The sequence below is a fragment of the Coregonus lavaretus genome (genome assembly GCF_964263955.1).
Source record: "Coregonus lavaretus genome assembly, chromosome: 8".
Classification (NCBI taxonomy): Eukaryota; Metazoa; Chordata; class Actinopteri; order Salmoniformes; family Salmonidae; genus Coregonus; species Coregonus lavaretus.
In genome coordinates, this window is record NC_139995.1 from 55,537,615 (window position 1) to 55,556,588 (window position 18,974).

The 18,974-nt window shown below is 41.3% G+C and overlaps 1 protein-coding gene across 1 annotated transcript in view; it reads right to left on the minus strand.

Annotated features, from left to right (window-relative positions):
• Nucleotides 1-18,974, minus strand: part of LOC311133315 (sodium- and chloride-dependent taurine transporter-like) — a 40,301-nt gene that overhangs the window by 11,492 nt on the left and 9,835 nt on the right. Inside the window, exons 2-9 of the mRNA XM_084166818.1 lie at nt 15,352-15,581; nt 12,834-12,968; nt 10,510-10,744; nt 5,743-5,875; nt 4,623-4,757; nt 4,076-4,179; nt 3,785-3,909; nt 115-227 (exon numbers count right to left, since the gene is read on the minus strand). Of these exons, the coding sequence (XP_084022944.1) occupies nt 115-227; nt 3,785-3,909; nt 4,076-4,179; nt 4,623-4,757; nt 5,743-5,875; nt 10,510-10,744; nt 12,834-12,968; nt 15,352-15,580 (1,209 nt within the window). The 5' untranslated portion in view covers nt 15,581. The remainder of the gene's footprint in view (nt 1-114; nt 228-3,784; nt 3,910-4,075; nt 4,180-4,622; nt 4,758-5,742; nt 5,876-10,509; nt 10,745-12,833; nt 12,969-15,351; nt 15,582-18,974) is intronic.

The window sequence follows — 18,974 nt, forward strand, 5'->3', positions numbered from 1 at the left end:
ACCTGACTGTCTCAGATTCAGATCCTTGACTCATAATGAGCAGACTACTGACCTGACTGTCTCAGATTCAGACTCAGATGCAGATCCTTGACTCATAATGAGCATACTACTGACCTGACTGTCGAGACCCAGTAGCAGAAGCATGATGAAGAAGAGGATAGCCCAGAAGGTGGGCAGCGGCATCATAGACACAGCTTTAGGATAGGCAATGAAGGCCAAGCCAGGACCTAGAGAGGAACAAGAAGAGAGAGGGGGATGGGGAAGTGGAGAAAACACAATTAGAAACCAGGGTTCTATCGTTTGATCTGGTCTGATGCCACCATGGTGCGTCCAAGTATAGCACAGACCAAACTAATGTTAATAAGAAATAGAAAATCCTAAAAAGTATAGATCTATCTCGTCTTATCCTTACGATCATATACTGTAGGCAATGTAAGTGGAATGTATTGTCAATGCCCTTTTAACTTATGGCTCCTGGCAAGACTAGGGATTCATGTTATGACAAGAACTATCAAAGTAGCCTTACAATAGCAGTACGAAGCACAACAGCTCAAAATGTTCATCCCCTATCACTATGTGTATATAATAACCACACTAAACTAGTAGAATATATAGGCTAGTATATAACATAACTAGTATATAGTAGAATATATAGGCTAGTATATAACATAACTAGTATAGTATATAGTAGAATATATAGGCTAGTATATAACATAACTAGTATAGTATATGGTAGAATATATAGGCTAGTATATAACATAACTAGTATAGTATATAGTAGAATATATAGGCTAGTATATAACATGACTAGTATAGTATATAGTAGAATATATAGGCTAGTATATAACATAACTAGTATATAGTAGAATATATAGGCTAGTATATAACATAACTTGTATAGTATATAGTAGAATATATAGGCTAGTATATAACATAACTAGTATAGTATATAGTAGAATATATAGGCTAGTATATAACATAACTAGTATAGTATATAGTAGAATATATAGGCTAGTATATAACATAACTAGTATAGTATATAGTAGAATATATAGGCTAGTATATAACATAACTAGTATATAGTAGAATATATAGGCTAGTATATAACATAACTTGTATAGTATATAGTAGAATATATAGGCTAGTATATAACATAACTAGTATAGTATATAGTAGAATATATAGGCTAGTATATAACATAACTAGTATAGTATATAGTAGAATATATAGGCTAGTATATAACATAACTAGTATAGTATATAGTAGAATATATAGGCTAGTATATAACATAACTAGTATAGTATATAGTAGAATATATAGGCTAGTATATAACATAACTAGTATATAGTAGAATATATAGGCTAGTATATAACATAACTAGTATAGTATATAGTAGAATATATAGGCTAGTATATAACATAACTAGTATATAGTAGAATATATAGGCTAGTATATAACATAACTAGTATAGTATATAGTAGAATATATATAGGCTAGTATATAACATAACTAGTATAGTATATAGTAGAATATATAGGCTAGTATATAACATAACTTGTATAGTATATAGTAGAATATATAGGCTAGTATATAACATAACTAGTATAGTATATAGTAGAATATATAGGCTAGTATATAACATAACTTGTATAGTATATAGTAGAATATATAGGCTAGTATATAACATAACTAGTATAGTATATAGTAGAATATATAGTATATAATAACAATGACTGGATCAGAGGCAACATACGTCGCCTCTTCTCGATTGTAACTATAGCAACGTCTCGAAAACGTGGTGTTATAATGTTGGGATAACCTGTTACAACAGAAGTTAAAAAACAAAACAGGAAAAACAGCAAACACATAGAATAAAGTTGGTTTAGCTGTGAAATATGACAAGGCATCCAACCAAACACGACATGACTAGCTAGCAGACTGACTAGTGAGCTGGCTTTGATACTTCAATAATAATCATTCAATAAAAGCCTCTCTCGTGCTTGAGGCTGGTCTAGCAGGTAATGTCGTCGCCTTCGGCACATATGTACCATCCTCAGCGTGGGTACAAATCTGAATCTACTCTGCATCTCTCCCCAAAATAAAACCTCTCTCCTCAGGATCAAGTTGCTGCAGTTTAAGGCAAAACCAAGTTGTCTCTTTCTCAGTGCACTATGCACCTTATTTCACTGCTTACAGCACAAGGCGTAAGTTAGAACATGGTATCACAAACCATCTACAGTACTGTGTACCAAAACTCTCCCGTTGAAACTCATTGAATTACTTATTCTATTAAACTGCTTACAGTAAATTGCGTTAATCTAGATCAGTAAACGAATCAACTAAATGAGTTTCATCATATGATGTTATATATACAGTGGGGTCTGAAATGATTGACACCCCTTGATAAAGATGAGTAATAATGACTGTATAAAATAAATAATTCAAATACTGAGCTATATTTTAAATACAAAAATATGGGGAAATTATATTACTTTATACTAATACAATTTCTAAGAGAAAGAGATTGCTCAGATATCTATCTCAGTATCTTAGCTATCTGAGCAATCTCTTTCTGTATTAGTATAAAATAAATAATTCAAATACTGAGCTATAATTTATATACAAAAATATGGGGAATACAATTTCTCAGAGAAAGAGATTGCTCAGATAGCTGAGATAGCGAGGTATTTGAATTATTTATTTTATACAGTCATTATTTCTCATGCATTCACTGCATCTCTGTACTCCGGCAGGAACACCCTGTACAGTCTCCTCAGAAGGATAGGGCTAGAGATATCGTTAATGGCTAGAGCAGACTGACTACATACGCACTGCAAGAGGGTGCCAGTGATACAGGATCTCAGTTAATACCATCAAAAGACCCATCTTTCATATCAGAATGTACAGTAATAGTATGTCTGCTATAATAAAAAGGTAGAAATGAAGGGTGTTTTTTTCTAAATTACAGAAAAATCACCTAAAAACATCACCACATTGATGCCTCCTTGTAGTATCCACACAGCAGTAGAAGGATAATGACATTACAAGTACAATAGTTAGAAACATGCTTATAATTAGAAACGCACAGAACAAATAGAATCCGCCATGGGCATAAACCATTGAACTGATCACATTGTAAAATATGGATAAATATGCTAGACCCATCTAAAACAGCCCAGAGGTAAGTACCATAAGTGAGACTTAAGTCATACTTGTTTATTTTAACGTGGCACAAGATGTCCTGGATTACTGACATTTTGCTTCACTCTCATACAATAGATACAGTATCTGTTGGAACAGGCTGGAGCAGGACTCTTAAATCTATGGTGATCGTGAGAAGAAAAGGTCATGATGGATCTCTCATGCATGGCTTGACTCTTCGCCCCCTAGCGTTCTGGATAAGATCCAATTTAACAGTAAAACTTTATTTTTTCCACCAGCATTTTCCTTGATACTCGATTGCTTGAAGAATCCAACCAGATCCAAATATGTGACATCCATGTCATAGAGATGCACTGAAAGGTTTTACCACAGTAAACTGTTTTTATACTGTAACTGTAACTTTTATTTCTGTCAAGCAGTGTTTGATTGCCGAAACTTCCATATTTCGATGCCGTCTTTCAAGAAAATAAATCCATTTCATTCTTTACAATTAACTTTATCTAGTGTCTTTCGGATTTTGTCTTTTTTTCTGTTGGATAGAACCAGCAACTCTGTTGTTTTTTGTTGTTGTTTATTTTAAGTAGCAGTGCCCACCATCACTGCCACTTTGACCACCTCGTACCTGACTCTGCCACATCGGCAATGTCCACCCCTTGCTCTTGTGCCATGAAGCCCAGGACGGAAAATATTGCGAAGCCAGACACAAAACTGGTACCGCTGTTGAGGCCTCCCAGCAGCAAACAGTCCCTATATCACACATGTCACGGAAGTTGTTAATGAACACAAAAGGAACCTAGGTTCCCCACTTTTCTTGTCTTTTTTTTTCTACCCATTTTTCTTTAACCACTGGATTAGGCCCCACCACCACCATCACCTCCCAACCCCCTCCCACCCCCCCGGCGTGGACACTCACCTATAGCAGTTGTATTTGTATTTGTTGTAGCTCCCCAGTGACGTCATAGCTCCCAGACAGATGGCATAGGAGAAGAAGATCTGAGTGCCTGCATCGATCCAGACCTGAAGGTAAAAAGGGGAGAAGATATGAAGGCTGAGACGCAAGCTTTGGGAAAACGTTGGGTAGTATTTTGACAATTTGGGGTATTATTACATTGGGCAGTATTTTGACTGACTTTGTCTACACATTTTTCCTTTTCCCAGGAGAATCACGTTTACCCAAGGACTACTAATGAAAATTAGCTTTACAGCCAACTACGCCACATTAACATTCTCTTGAGGTGTAAGACAAGGATGTCCTTTATTCCCCTTTCTATTCATTATGGCGATTGAAATATATTTTTTCAAAAGATAAGATCAAATATTAAACTCAAAGGATTCGAAATTCAAGATTAGGCCAGGATTCTGTGTGGTTTGTTTGTTTGAATCCCAGCCACAGTTGCTGAATGACTAGATTAATAAAGTCCCAAGACAGGACAGGAAGGGGCGGGGCAGGGTGGTTCTACCTCAGGGTCTTTGAGACGTTGCAGGTCTGGGTACAGGTAGAACTTGATTCCTTCAGATGCTCCTGGCAGAGTGACGCCGCGGATCAACAGAATGATCAGCATGACGAAGGGGAAGGTAGCAGTGACGTACACAACCTGTTGGGAAACAGAAGAAACCGACGATGTATCAGCAGATTTACAAATCAATAGTGTCGATCTCACCCACATACATTTCTTTGTCTAAAGAGACAGATTTGACTTCAAAATCTTCTGTGTAATGAGAATGACACATTCTCAGGTAGGCTGTCAGAATCATAACCCCATCTTTTAGCAGAATCCAATCCTCTCGGTTATACTCTTTCCTCTTGTTTTGTGAAGGCTGACTCCAAGCTTCCCTTTCCAGGAAGCAAAGACTGCAGATACCGGATGATTTACAGCTTAGAGGGTCAAAAGGAAAAATCAGGCTAAACTAATCAATTGGCGCAATAAGACAAGGTTTCTGGGATCGATCCAGCTCCCTGACTGGTCCCGGGGGTGTTGCTGTGACTGGTCTGGCTATTGTTTACACTCGTTACACAGAGATTGAATTGCACTCTGGAACTTGATTTATGGTGACAGTCTGTGGTATAGTAGTAGCCTGTTCAACTTGGTATCGTTGCACTTTGAGGTGTGTCTCATTAAGCTTGTGGTCCTCTGTAGCTCAGCTGGTAGAGCACGGCGCTTGTAACGCCAAGGTAGTGGGTTCGATCCCCGGGACCACCCATACACAAAAAAAAAAAATTATGCACGCATGACTGTAAGTCGCTTTGGATAAAAGCGTCTGCTAAATGGCATATTATTATTATGTATGAATCCATGCAGGCAGTGGCAGAGGGGACTCCATAGAATTAGAATATCTAGAACGGACATTCCCACCCCATTCAATTATCGTAAATACAATGTTGGCCTTTTGGTGTACAAATGAAAATGAAAGTTGCACCCTCATTTCTCCTTGCTGTGGATATATTTGACCAACAATTTGGCTAAAGTGCCTTCTTCATGGTGTGTTTGAGTAACAGCCAAATGTATGTGGTCTGACGGAAAATGTCCATTCCATTCATTCTATTTATATATGGGAAATATAAAGTACATCCCAGCTCACCTTCCCAGTGGATTTGACTCCCTTCCAGATGCAGAAGAAGCAGATGACCCAAACCCCCAGCAGACACAGAGCCAGGTCCCACTTGACCTCCCCGATTTCATCGATGCCACTGGATATGCTAAGGACGTTACGTCTGTTGGAGAGAAGACAAAGAGTCGGACATGTTTGGCATTGGGGAAAGAGAGGGTCCGTTTTTCAGACATGTTTGGCATTGGGGAAAGAGAGGGTCCGTTTTTTCAGACCTGTTTGGCATTGGGGAAAGAGAGGGTCAGTTTTTCCAGGGCAGCTATAACTGGGGCCCAGAGTTTTACCAGGTCAGTTCAAGTAGTCATGAAAGTCTGCTTTTTATCAAGACAACCTTACTCTACAGTAGTGGATGAAGGTTAATCCACCAGAATCCGTCACAAAAGGTACAACATGTTTCAGAGGAACAACACAGAATCATAGAGTAGCCAGCCGGCCGGCATCTAGCTACGTTTACAGCCAGTCCTTCAGCTCCAGCTAGCCAGTTTCTGCTCTGCTCAGCTAAGAGTGGTTTCCCTGTTCCTGGTCCTGTGTTTGCGCATGAGCATTCATTAACGGACCACGCTGCCAGTGCTACCAGGTAAACATGACCGTTGGGAGAGCAGGGAGAAGCAGGGGTGGGGAAAGAGGAAGCAGAGGAGAGGTGAGAAAGGAGGAAGCAGAGGAGAGGTGGGGAAGGGGGAAGCAGGGGAAAGAAAAGCAGGAGGATGTGATGAAAACAAGAATGGAGGGAGAGCAGGAACTAGAATGATTAAAGCTTGATAATGTTACAGTGAGACCCTTTGCTTTATTTGACCAGGTAGTGCCATTGAGGTCACAAGGGAGACTTGTGAAAGGAGCTAAAAGGAATAAATCAGGTAGATAGGTCAAGGTAGGATATTATATTATTAAAAACTGTTTTAAGTGAGAAGTAGGCATTGGTCTGAAGCCAAAAAAGAAAGGAAATTCACAAGCCCACAATGCCTACTCCACCCATGCTCTACCAAGGTTTTCCAGCACACAGCTTTGACCTACTACAGTAGTTGTGTTGGTCTATTGTACTTCAAACAATGTGTATGCAGGTTGCTTAAAATTCTAACGTTCTCAAGATTTTCTGTTTGAAGGTGCATTATATAACATTTCCCCTTACAAAGACAGATTTTTTTTGTGCAACCAAAAGTCTGTTATTGGCAGTGCTATTGTTACCTTTAATTCGGCCTCTGCCAAAAGGTCTGGGCCTTAATGGCACAGGTGGTGCGCTTGCATACCAAGGGTAGATGGTTTAAAACCTGGTCTACTGGCTGTTGCCCTCTAATAACTCAAATCAGTTTTGAACTAACTATTAAAGTATGTGTAGAATTGACCATGGATAGTCTCAAGTAATTGTCTGCGCAAGGGATGTAGCTCAGTTGGTAGAGCATGGCGTTTGCAATGCCAGGGTTGTGGGTTCAATTCCCACGGGGGGCCAGTATAAAAAAATAAAAAAATTATGTATGCGCTCACTAACTGTAAGTCGCTCTGGATAAGAGCATCTGCTACATGACTAAAATGAAAAATGTAATTGTGACAGTCTTACATTGTAAAATAGGACTCAATTCCCATTGAAAGCAAAGCAAAAGAAAACGGTTTTAAGTCATTGACTTTTGAAGGTTGTATATGTCAGCCACAGAGACTAAACAAAGATATCCCCATGTACCCTAGCGCCACATCTTTCTTGTACCTTTTACAGCTTGTTTCTAGCCTAAAGCGTTGCAGAGTTATGCATCCTATACATTTATATAATATAGCGCAAGTGAACAGCAAACCTGTTTTTTTAAAAATCGAATAAAGCAACACCTCACGGCACAGCGCCTCTCCCCCATGTGACCTACTTGTTGTGTGTATGTACTGACATGTGGAACTAATAGATGCACACACAAGCACACTACATGTTAATGTTTTTGAATGTATGTCAATTGTAAAAGTATTTTGTCTGGAAGGTATTTTTCGTTATGTGTCGGACCCCAGTAAGACTAGCTGTCACTACTGGCGTCAGCTAATGGGGATCCTAATAAATTAAAAATATAATCTAGGTTTGGGGGGGGGGCAGTTTCCAACATCCAGATCTGAGCTGTAAATACAATAAAGACGGTCAAATGGCAGAGTTGTTAGTTTGGCATTTTTGATCAAAATGTCAAGACAGGAGAAGGAGCATACTGGAATTTATTATGGATGTTAGAAACTGGTGAGTTTTACTGATGTTAGCAAGCATGCATTTGTACACTGCAGTCAGTGCACAACCGAGGCACTGTTTACATGTAACAAGCTATTTGTTTTCTCAGCTACAGTTTGAGTTGTGTCGTGTCTGACAGTGAAATGTGGCTAGCTCTGACCATAGCTTAGACTATGGAGTAGCGAGCAAGCTAGTGTTGCAAAATCCCACTGCATGCATTGTAAGGTAGCAGCGTGACAATTTGCCCAAAGTTTGGTGTTGGTATTGAACTGATGTAGCTAGCTAGGTATGTTTTGTGGGAAAATGTTGGACTGGCATAGCTAGCTTCTGTGTCAAGGTCAGCTGTTGTTGTCTGGCTCTAGCTAGCTAATGGCTGAATTAATTTGTGTAAAAATCTTCCAATATCACCAAATACAGCTAGCCACCTTTCTTTGCCTGTTCACTAGCTTTCAGCTGACTGGTGTTAGCTTGCTACAGAGGCTAGCTGCTGGACTTTGGATAAGCAAGCTAACGTTAGCTATCTAACATTAGCTAACTTTACAGCCTTACGTTGGCTAACGTTACCTAGCTAGCTAACTGGCTATCATAGCAGCCAAGGACATTCGCTAGCTTATCTCTACATATTTGTTAGTGCTCTGATTACACGCAAGAGTCTAGGTCGGCAGTTTACACAGATGACTTCAGCATTTTATGAAAAACCATCCTTGGCAAAATATAGCTAGCTTTCCTCGCTTATTGGTTAGCTACCTAGCCATCTTTAGCTCTCATCTGACTGGTATAACATTACGTTAGTTAGCTATACAGTAGCTAGCTACAGCTACTGGCTAGCTAGATAATGACAACAAAACAAAATTCATTGGCTTATCAAATCGGAAACAGCTCACTAATATCAACCGACCCATTTCTTCATGTCGGACAATTATCTGTATGCATTTATTGATTAACCTCAGCTTGAAAACCAACATACATCTACAGTAGCCTAGGTTGGTTTTCAACCACTTCTTATGCTTGGTGCAGGCAACCTGCTGTGTTATTGAGTTGCTGAGCAAACGAGTTGCTATGCCCAGTTTTAGACAGAATAGAACTTTGAGATTCGGCTGAAAAATATGTTAGCATTGCCAGAAATGCTACAAAAAGGTAGCACCTCTTAGGTTCTCTACTGGCACATGAAGAGCAATAAATTATACATTTAATCAAAACTGTTGCACCTACAAACTTATTCAGTCCAAAACCTGGCAAGTCTAATGGTCACTTTATGGATGCTGTAGTCTCGTTCTTATCTGACGCCTAGGTCTTGAACTAGGTCGGGGCAAGAAATTGTATTTTTTCTTAATGCTAACAACCCAGTTAAAAATCTGGTATAGTGGCTCTCAGTAACGGCAACGGACGAGAGGCACATCCAATCAAGTTGATTTGCGAAGTTTCATCGACATTGGTGTCATATTGGCTTAGATATTTCTTTACAGTCTAAGACATTGGGGGATGGGGGGGCGGTACTAAGCTGACATATGTCATTGTTTTAAGATGGTCATACTATGGATCATTTAGCTATTTGATTTTGAATTTTAGGACCCCTTAGGAATAATTTTTTTTTTTAAATTAATTTATAAAATATTGATTTTGGCCTTTACTACTGAAGCCCATAGAAATGAATAACACATTCATAAATGGCAAAAAGGACAGTAAAAAAAATAATCACAAGAAACAAGGTTGAGTGTCTTTCCTAAATCTAGGAGATATAAAAACACTCAGGAAATATTCAAAACCGGTACCGTTTACCTTCAGACGAGTCCCGCGACACTTGTGGGGGGTCATAGAGCATAATAGTTTGCAGGTCAAACCGTTCAGATGTTTACGTGAGAAGACCGATTTTTGGGATCTCTCATGGTCTGACCAACACCGCTCTAGCTCTGCCACCTTTCACCGCAGATGAGGAAGTGCGACATTGGTGGATGCGGTAGATTGAGATGCCTCTAGCTTAAACTGACGAATGTTGATGGGAATTGTTTTGTTATGTAAGTTAGATTGACGCACTGGTGCATCAATCGTCTATAGGGGGATATGATTGTTGGGAGATTTGAATTTAACATTGAGCTTCAACCAATCCCATACTATAGTCGTGCCGAACTATAGTATGGGATTGGTTGATAAATTGGTTGATATAATCATAATAAATTATTATATAGTATTATACTATATTCCAGTACTGTACTAATTCCCAGAACTCAGTGAGACTATCCTGTCCAGATGCCGTATCTTAAATTGGGCAATCCTTTTGTTTCAGGAATCGTCCTGCACAGCAGGAAATGCAAACTTGTAGTCTATTCAAGGTTTAAAAAAAGGCTTCTAAAGTATGTAATTTCTACTTTAAAATGTAAGACTTGATTTGCCCTAACAAAAAATGTATATTAATTATAACCCACATAATAATTCACATTTCTTGTTGCTGCAGGATTATGTTCCTGCTATGGTAAACTGGGTCAAATTAAGATATGTCACCTGTATACAGTAGATAAAGGTTAAATACATTTTTTTAAAGTTACTGTACTCACTCCCAGAACTCGGTGACGGGCGAGGTGAAGTTGGTGATGTTAGCGGCCAGCATCAGGGTCTTGTTCTTGCGGATGGTGTCCTCCACACAGCGGTCTGTGTTCCAGGAGTTTTTACACTTGGCCCAGGGCAGCTCCGGCTGGAAGCACTGGAACAGGTAATACAAACCCCAGGCCAGGATCACTATGTAGTAGATGTTCAGGAGGGACACGATCACAATCGAAGCATAGCCAATACCTGGGGGGAAAGGGAAAGGTCACATAAATGTTCATCTTGCATGCCAGACATCAGAGTACATGCAAATATTCAGAGACAAATGTATACTGTACAAAAACACTTACAAAGGGAGGTTTGACATAAAGGAATCCGATGTAGCTATATTTTGCAATGAACCCATGTGTATGTTTTGAATGTTGTTGTAATCGTTTGGCTATAGGACATGAAAATCTCCTCCTCCTCTCCTCTACCTCACCCTTCCCTCATTCCTCCTCTCCCCTCCTCGCCTCCACCTCCCCCTTCCCTCCACACTCCTCCTCGCCTCCACCTCCCCCTTCCCTCCACACTCCTCCTCTCCTCTACCTCCCCCTTCCCTTCCCTCACTTCTCTTCTCCCCTCCTCCACCTCCCGCTTCCCTCCACTCCTCACTCCTCTCCTCTTCTCTCCTCCACCTCCCGCTTCCCTCCACTCCTCACTCCTCTCCTCTTCTCGCCTCCACCTCCCCCTTCCCTCCACTTCTCACTCCTCTCCTCTCCCCTCCTCTACCTCCCCCTTCCCTCCACTCCTCACCTCTGGGTTATCTCCATTCTCTCCCCTCCTCTCAAAATCACATGTTAACATCTCTGTTCAAACAGACAGCAGTGTTGACGTCCTCCCACATCACTTCCCTGAATGAAAATCAGCCTCCATCCCTCCTCTCCTTTCCTCCATCAGTCTCTCCCTCCCTTTCTCTCTCCCTCCCTCCTCCCACTGTCACCCTCTGTTACTCCCCCCCCTCCTCCCACTGTCTCTCCCTGCCTCCCTCCCTCCCTCCTCCCACTGTCACCCTCTGTTACTTCCCCCCCCTCCTCTCACTGTCTCTCCCTGCCTCCCTCCCTCCCCTCCTCCCACTGTCACCCTCTGTCACTTCCCTTTTATGAAAATGAAACTGGGCCGCCCCCACCAATCCATTCAGGCAGGCAGCCACCAGAGCTGAAAAGTAACAGCTTGCTTTGCTGACATCCAGTCTCATCATATCTGAATGTATTATACAAATAGAGAGCTTTTGAGTGAGGCTTGGCCTGGTTTGGTTTGGCTGGAAGGTGAGTGCCTGTCTGCGTCCCAAACAGTTCCCCTATTCCCATAGGGCCCTGGTCAAAAGTAGTGCACTATGTAGAGTATAGGGGTGCCATTAAGACCCCAGAGGGGGTGCCATTAAGACACAGCCTATGTCTACAGATAGAGCTCGTCAGCTTTCTGCCATCTAGACTGATACATACACAGCTCAATAGCGCTGTCTTCTTTTCTGTTTATAAGATTGTCTGTTTGTCTCTCTCCTTCTTGGGTCAGACCTCATTGATAGGCATCTCTCTGATGTTTTCCTGCGCCGCTGCCATAGCAACCTCTAATTCAGCACACTATGTACACGGCATGGCTGAGTCTCAAGGGCTCCGTGTTTGTGTGTGTGTGTGGGGGGGGGGGGTGGGGTAAAATCCCTAAGAAAATATATCAGAAGATAGCTGGGTAGCAAGACAAAGCGAATTTTGAGTGGCATGAGCAAAGTACAGCCAAGATCAGTGTACCATCTTAATACTTTCAGTTTCCCTCAACCCTCAGTACAGTGTGTGTAATGTCTAATGAAGCCAGGACATATCAGCTGCCAGTGAGTTGGCAGTTAGGAGAGGAGGGGAGTCCAAAGGGAACAGGATGCAACTGCAGTACAGAGCGCCTAGCAACCAGGCATTATCAAAATAAGGCTAGTTGTTGGTTGGACTACCCTGGTGGCAAGTGTGGGCGAGGCAGAGCCAGTGTAATGCAATGTGTGGTAGCTTTCCTTCCTGGCCTGGGCTGGCATGAATAAGATGATTGACCTGCCCATCAATTATTTATTATTCACTTGATTTCGGCTGAAGGTCGTTGACCCGATTTGACCGAGAATGTGCCTCTCTTCTGGCTACTCTTGCCAGGTCGTCATTGGAACTAAGATTAAGTTTTTGATTGGCTGACCTGTATAAATAAAGGCTTTATTAAAATTGAATCTTTATTTAACTAGGAAATATCCTTGAGGGTAGAAACCGCTTTTGTGAGGGCAACCTTAAACGATAAATACAATTTATCAAAATGTACTCACCAGTAAAGATGGGGCAAAGTTTTTCCCAGCAGGTGATTCCACCCTCGGAGGTGTACTGTCCGAGGGCCACCTCCAGGAAAAACACGGGGAGACCTCCGCCAAAGAGGAAGATGAAGTACGGGATGAGAAATGCACCTGGAGGAGAGAAGACGAATGTGTCAGGTTTAAGAAAAACAAATGTGGTCAAAACCAATGAAGTACACTACCGTTCAAAAGTTTGGGGTCACTTAGAAATGTCCTTGTTTTCGAAAGAAATGTCCATCAAAATAACATCAAATTGCAACTCTGCCTAGAAGGTCAGCATCCCGGAGTCGCCTCTTCACTGTTGATGTTGAGACTGGTGTTTTGCAGGTACTATTTAATGAAGCTGCCAGTTGAGAACCTGTGAGGCATCTGTTTCTCAAACTAAAACACTAATGTATTTGTCCTCTTGCTCAGTTGTGCACCGGGGCCTCCCACTCCTCTTTCTATTCTGGTTAGAGCCAGTTTGCGCTGTTCTGTGAAGGGAGTAGTACACAGCATTGTACGAGATCTTCAGTTTCTTGGCAATTTCTCGCATGGAATAGCCTTCATTTCTCAGAACAAGAATAGACTGACGAGTTTCAGAAGAAAGTTATTTGTTTCTGGCCATTTTGATCCTGTAATCGAACCCACAATTGCTGATGCTCCAGATACTCAACTAGTCTCAAGAAGGCCAGTTTTATTGCTTCTTTAATCAGCAAAACAGTTTTTTAATCAGCACAACAGTTTTCAGCTGTGCTAACATAATTGCAAAAGGGTTTTCTAATGATCAATTAACCTTTTAAAATGATAAACTTGCATTAGCAAACACAACGTGCCATTGGAACACAGGACTGATGGTTGCTGATAATGGGCCTCTGTACGCCTATGTAGATATTCCATAAAAAAATCAGCCGTTTCCAGCTACAATAGCGATTTACAACATTAACAATGTCTACACTGTATTTCTGATCAATTTGATGTTATTTTAATGGACAAAAAATTTGCTGTTCTTTCGAAAACAAGAATTTCTAAGTGACCCCAAACTCTGAATCTGAGTATCTACGGTAAATCATTTTTACGTCAGTAATGTTAGAAGGGAGTGAGATTGAGGACATTCATTTGTTAGTTAAGTAAGTCAACCATGGAATGGTTGGTCAATTGGAATGGCTTTGAACTGTAAAACCTTCATGTTCTAGACCTAAATAGCAGCTGTAAAGGAACCATGGTTGCATGCAGAGAGACTGCAGCACATTTGGTTCCTTGGAAGTTGTGGGAACGTACGATTTTGGTTTCCCATTGGTTCTGAACGGTAAAACTGAAAGCTTTTTTGAATGTTCTGAGAACGGAAGTGAAAATTTCGCCTGTTCTGGGAACATACATTTTTAGCTTGCAGGGAGTTTCTGAGAACGTTTTACTATGGTTCCCTGAATGTTTTCCTGGGAGGTTTTATTAACATTCTGAGGAAGGTAATTATAGGTTATTTGAAGTTTTTTTTAAACTTCCTTAAATCTTTCACTAAATGTTTGAATAAGACTTTTAATAACACTGCTAGCTTAGGTTAACTGTTTTGAACTACAAGCACAGATAGGACACATGCAAACACATGTATTTTTTAAATCATGAAAACACATATTTGTTATTGTGGCACGGCATCAGTGAGATTTGAACCTATGATCTTCTGTTGGATGGAGCTAGCATGCTTTTTTAACTAATTCAAAGCAGTTAATTTTAATCCATTCAAACAGACCCCATTTCAAAGGAAACAAGCACCCATTAAGATCACACACTTAACAAGATAGAGGATAGAGAGAGTTTTGTTTTTAAATAACATTCTTAGAACGTTCTTTGAATGTTGCTAATGTTTTCTTGTGGGTTTTTTTAATGGAACATTTTCTTAATGTACTGAGAACAGGACTTTAAATAGAATCATGAGGTAACGTGCAGAAAATGTTATGCTGAAGTACTGAAATTCCCACAGAAGATTGCGGTTTCTTAACGTTCTTGGAACAATTTGAGAACATTCCCAATGTCAAACCAGTTGGAGAATGTTCCTAGAACATCAAAATTGAAATGAAATCTAACCGTGTTTGAACTTTTAGGAAGCGTTCTGTTAAAGTAATGAAATACCAAGAAAATAATGTTTTTAGTCAAGTTCCTTTAAATGTGCTGCGAATGTTCCAAAGCCAAGCAACTATCCTACACCATTCCCAGAAAGTTGTGGGACGATTGTATGCAAAATAACCACAGGACAACCACACTCTCACCAAACTCTAAGAAACATATGGTTCTCAAAACGTTATGTGCTAGCTGTTGACCTGTATTAACCCACTCATTACTTGTATTAATAACCCACTTGAACGCAGCACTCTGCATCTTCTGTTTACATGAATGAGTCACAGTGAAATAGGGTCAATCACCCCAAACCTCTTAAAATACAGAGATGGAATTGGAATGGCTTCATTCCCCTTCACCCTTCATGTCCTAGGCAGTAGCCGCATACGAGACAGAAACTCACCTCCGCCATTCTTATAGCAGAGGTATGGGAAACGCCAGACGTTCCCTAAACCCACGAAGCCGCCAGCGACGGACAGGATAAAGTCAAGCTTGGAGTTCCACTTCTCCCTCTGGACAGGCTTCCCCTCTGCCTCGTCCTCGGGCCGGGTGCCCGGGCTCTTCCCTGGGGAAGGTTTCAGCGTGTCCTTATGGAAGTCCTTCAGACACTGGAGCTTCTCTTTCTGTGCCATGCTGCGTGGGGGAGGGGGGGGGGGTTGAGATAGAGAGAGAGAGAGAGAAAGAGAATAAATGATTAGATAGAGTTCATCTGAGGTGAGTTGATATAGTAAAGACCTAGCATCCTCGTCAATTGGATTTGCGGGTCCCTGGGTTCGAGTCCCAGTGGGGGTTACCCACCTAAATTCGCTGCAATATGTTCTAGAAGAATACAAAAACACCACACTTCATGGTGAACGGGGGTCCAGCTGACTGACCTAATGTTCAGTTAATAGAACAAATTAAATCAGGAGCAACATCCTTCTCTTCCTCCCTCTGCTTCACACGGACACGAGGGTCTTATTCATTTGGCACCAAACAGAAGAAAACTGATTGATAAAGGGAGGGACTAACTCGACTTGTCCAATAAGAAACTCTTATTTTCGTTGTACCATGTTTTGCTACATTCTTCGATGGTGTGCGCGAAATGAATACGACCCAGTTTGGGCTGCTCGGTGATCTGTCCTCTGAGGAACTAGCTGAAGTGCATATCTAATGTGGTCCTCTGTAGCTCAATTGGTAGAGCATGGAGCTTGTAACGCCAGGGTAGTGGGTTCGATCCCCGCGACCACCCAAACGTTAAAAAAAAATTATGCACGCGTGACTGTAAGTCGCTTTGGATAAAAGCTTCTGCTAAATGTCTTATTATTATTAATGTATTTGCTGTTGAGAGCAGGACACAAACTGACTGAAATACAATTTCTTACAAATAGGTGTGAATGTGTATGAGGCAGAGGAAGGTGTGTATGAAGCAGAGGAAGGTGTGGATGTGTATGAAGCAGAGGAAGGTGTGGATGTGTATGAAGCAGAGGAAGGTGTGGATGTGTATGAAGCAGAGGAAGGTGTGGATGTGTATGAGGCAGAGGAAGGTGTGGATGTGTATGAAGCCGAGGAAGGTGTGGATGTTTATGAAGCAGAGGAAGGTGTGGATGAAGCAGAGGAAGGTGTGGATGTGTATGAGGCAGAGGAAGGTGTGTATGAAGCAGAGGAAGGTGTGGGTGTGTGTAAATATAAATCCAATCAATTATCAATTATTGATTAACCCATCATTTCTGTGTGTGTGTCTGTGTGTGTGTGATAAAATAATTTGGTGGGTGCTTATATTTGTCCTATTACACACGTACAAGTGTGTATCATACACATGTGTGAATTGGAGACACCCTCTGAGAGTGGGGTCACGGCCAGGGTCTGCCATTATCAACGGCGACCCTGCGTGTGTGTGTGTGTGTGTGTAAATTTAACCTGTCAAACCCCATGGCTATAATTCACATACACATGCCATACAGTCATGTCAACACAAATTCCCAGAGGGGCATATAATTGATGGTTTGGATATCCTGTTCTCCTTTTCCAACCCTGTTATTGAGTAACTTATCTTACGTATATGCATCTGTCACGACTTCCGCCGAGGATGCCTCCCCTCCTTGTTTGGGCAGGTTTCGGCGTTCGTCGTCACCGGCTTACTAGCTACTGCCGATCCATTTATCATCACTCCACTTGTCATGTCTTGTCTTGTCAATCACACACACCTGGTGCTCATTCCCCTAATTAGTATGTGTATAAGTGTTCCCTCTGTTCCCCTTGTCTTTGTGAGTGATTGTTTCATTGTGAGAGCCAGGAGCTCGGTTCAGCTGCTCTTCCATTTGTTATTGCCAAGGTGGAATATTTCCCTTGTGATAGTTTAGTTTTGACGCTTGGTGCGTTTTATTTATGTAAACGGAATAAACTCTGTGTTTTACCTCCTGCGCCTGACTCCTTCATTCACACCTCATCACAGCATCAATCAATCATTCCATGTCTATAATACTTTACTAATATTTTTGTAATTCACAAAATATATATGAGGGGAAATGCTTGGTGTAATAAAGTCTTGAAGTATGTGTGATATCATATACAGTGGAGGAAAAAAGTATTTGATCCCCTGCTGATTTTGTACGTTTGCCCACTGACAAAGACATGATCAGTCTATAATTTTAATGGTAGGTTTATTTGAACAGTGAGAGACAGAATAACAACAAAAAAATCCAGAAAAACGCATGTAAAAAATGTTATGAATTGATTTGCATTTTAATGAGGGAAATAAGTATTTGACCCCTCTGCAAAACACGACTTAGTACTTGGTGGCAAAACCCTTGTTGGCAATCACAGAGGTCAGACGTTTCTTGTAGTTGGCCACCAGGTTTGCACACATCTCAGGAGGGATTTTGTCCCACTCCTCTTTGCAGATCTTCTCCAAGTAATTAAGGTTTTGAGCCTGATGTTTGGCAACTCGAACCTTCAGCTCCCTCCACAGATTTTCTATGGGATTAAGGTCTGGAGACTGGCTAGGCCACTCCAGGACCTTAATGTGCTTCTTCTTGAGCCACTCCTTTGTTGCCTTGGCCGTGTGTTTTGGGTCATTGTCATGCTGGAATACCCATCCACGATCCATTTTCAATGCCCTGGCTGAGGGAAGGAGGTTCTCACCCAAGATTTGACGGTACATGGCCCCGTCCATCGTCCCTTTGATGCGGTGAAGTTGTCATGTCCCCTTAGCAGAAAAACACCCCCAAAGCATAATGTTTCCACCTCCATGTTTGACGGTGGGGATGGTGTTCTTGGGGTCATAGGCAGCATTCCTCCTCCTACAAACACAGCGAGTTGAGTTGATGCCAAAGAGCTCGATTTTGGTCTCATCTGACCACAACAATTTCACCCAGTTCTCCTCTGAATCATTCAGTTGTTCATTGGCAAACTTCAGACGGCCCTGTATATGTGCTTTCTTGAGCAGGGGGACCTTGCGGGCGCTGCAGGATTTCAGTCCTTCACGGCGTAGTGTGTTACCAATTGTTTTCTTGGTGACTATGGTCCCAGCTGCCTTGAGATCATTGATAAGATCATCCTGTGTAGTTCTGGGCTGATTCTTCACCATTCTCATGATCATTGCAACTCCATGAGGTGAGATCTTGCATGGAGCCCCAGGCCGAGGGAGATTTACTGTTATTTTGTGTTTCTTCCATTTGCGAATAATCGCACCAACTGTTGTCACCTTCTCACCAAGCTGCTTGGCGATGGTCTTGTAGCCCATTCCAGCCTTGTGTAGGTCTACAATCTTGTCCCTGACATCATTGGAGAGCTCTTTGGTCTTGGCCATGGTGGAGAGTTTGGAATCTGATTGATTGATTGCTTCTGTGGACAGGTGTCTTTTATACAGGTAACAAGCTGAGATTAGGTGCACTCCCTTTAAGAGTGTGCTCCTAATCTCAGTTCGTTACCTGTATAAAAGACACCTGGGAGCCAGAAATCTTTCTGATTGAGAGGGGGTCAAATACTTATTTCCCTCATTAAAATGCAAATCAATTTATAACATTTTTGACATGCGTTTTCCTG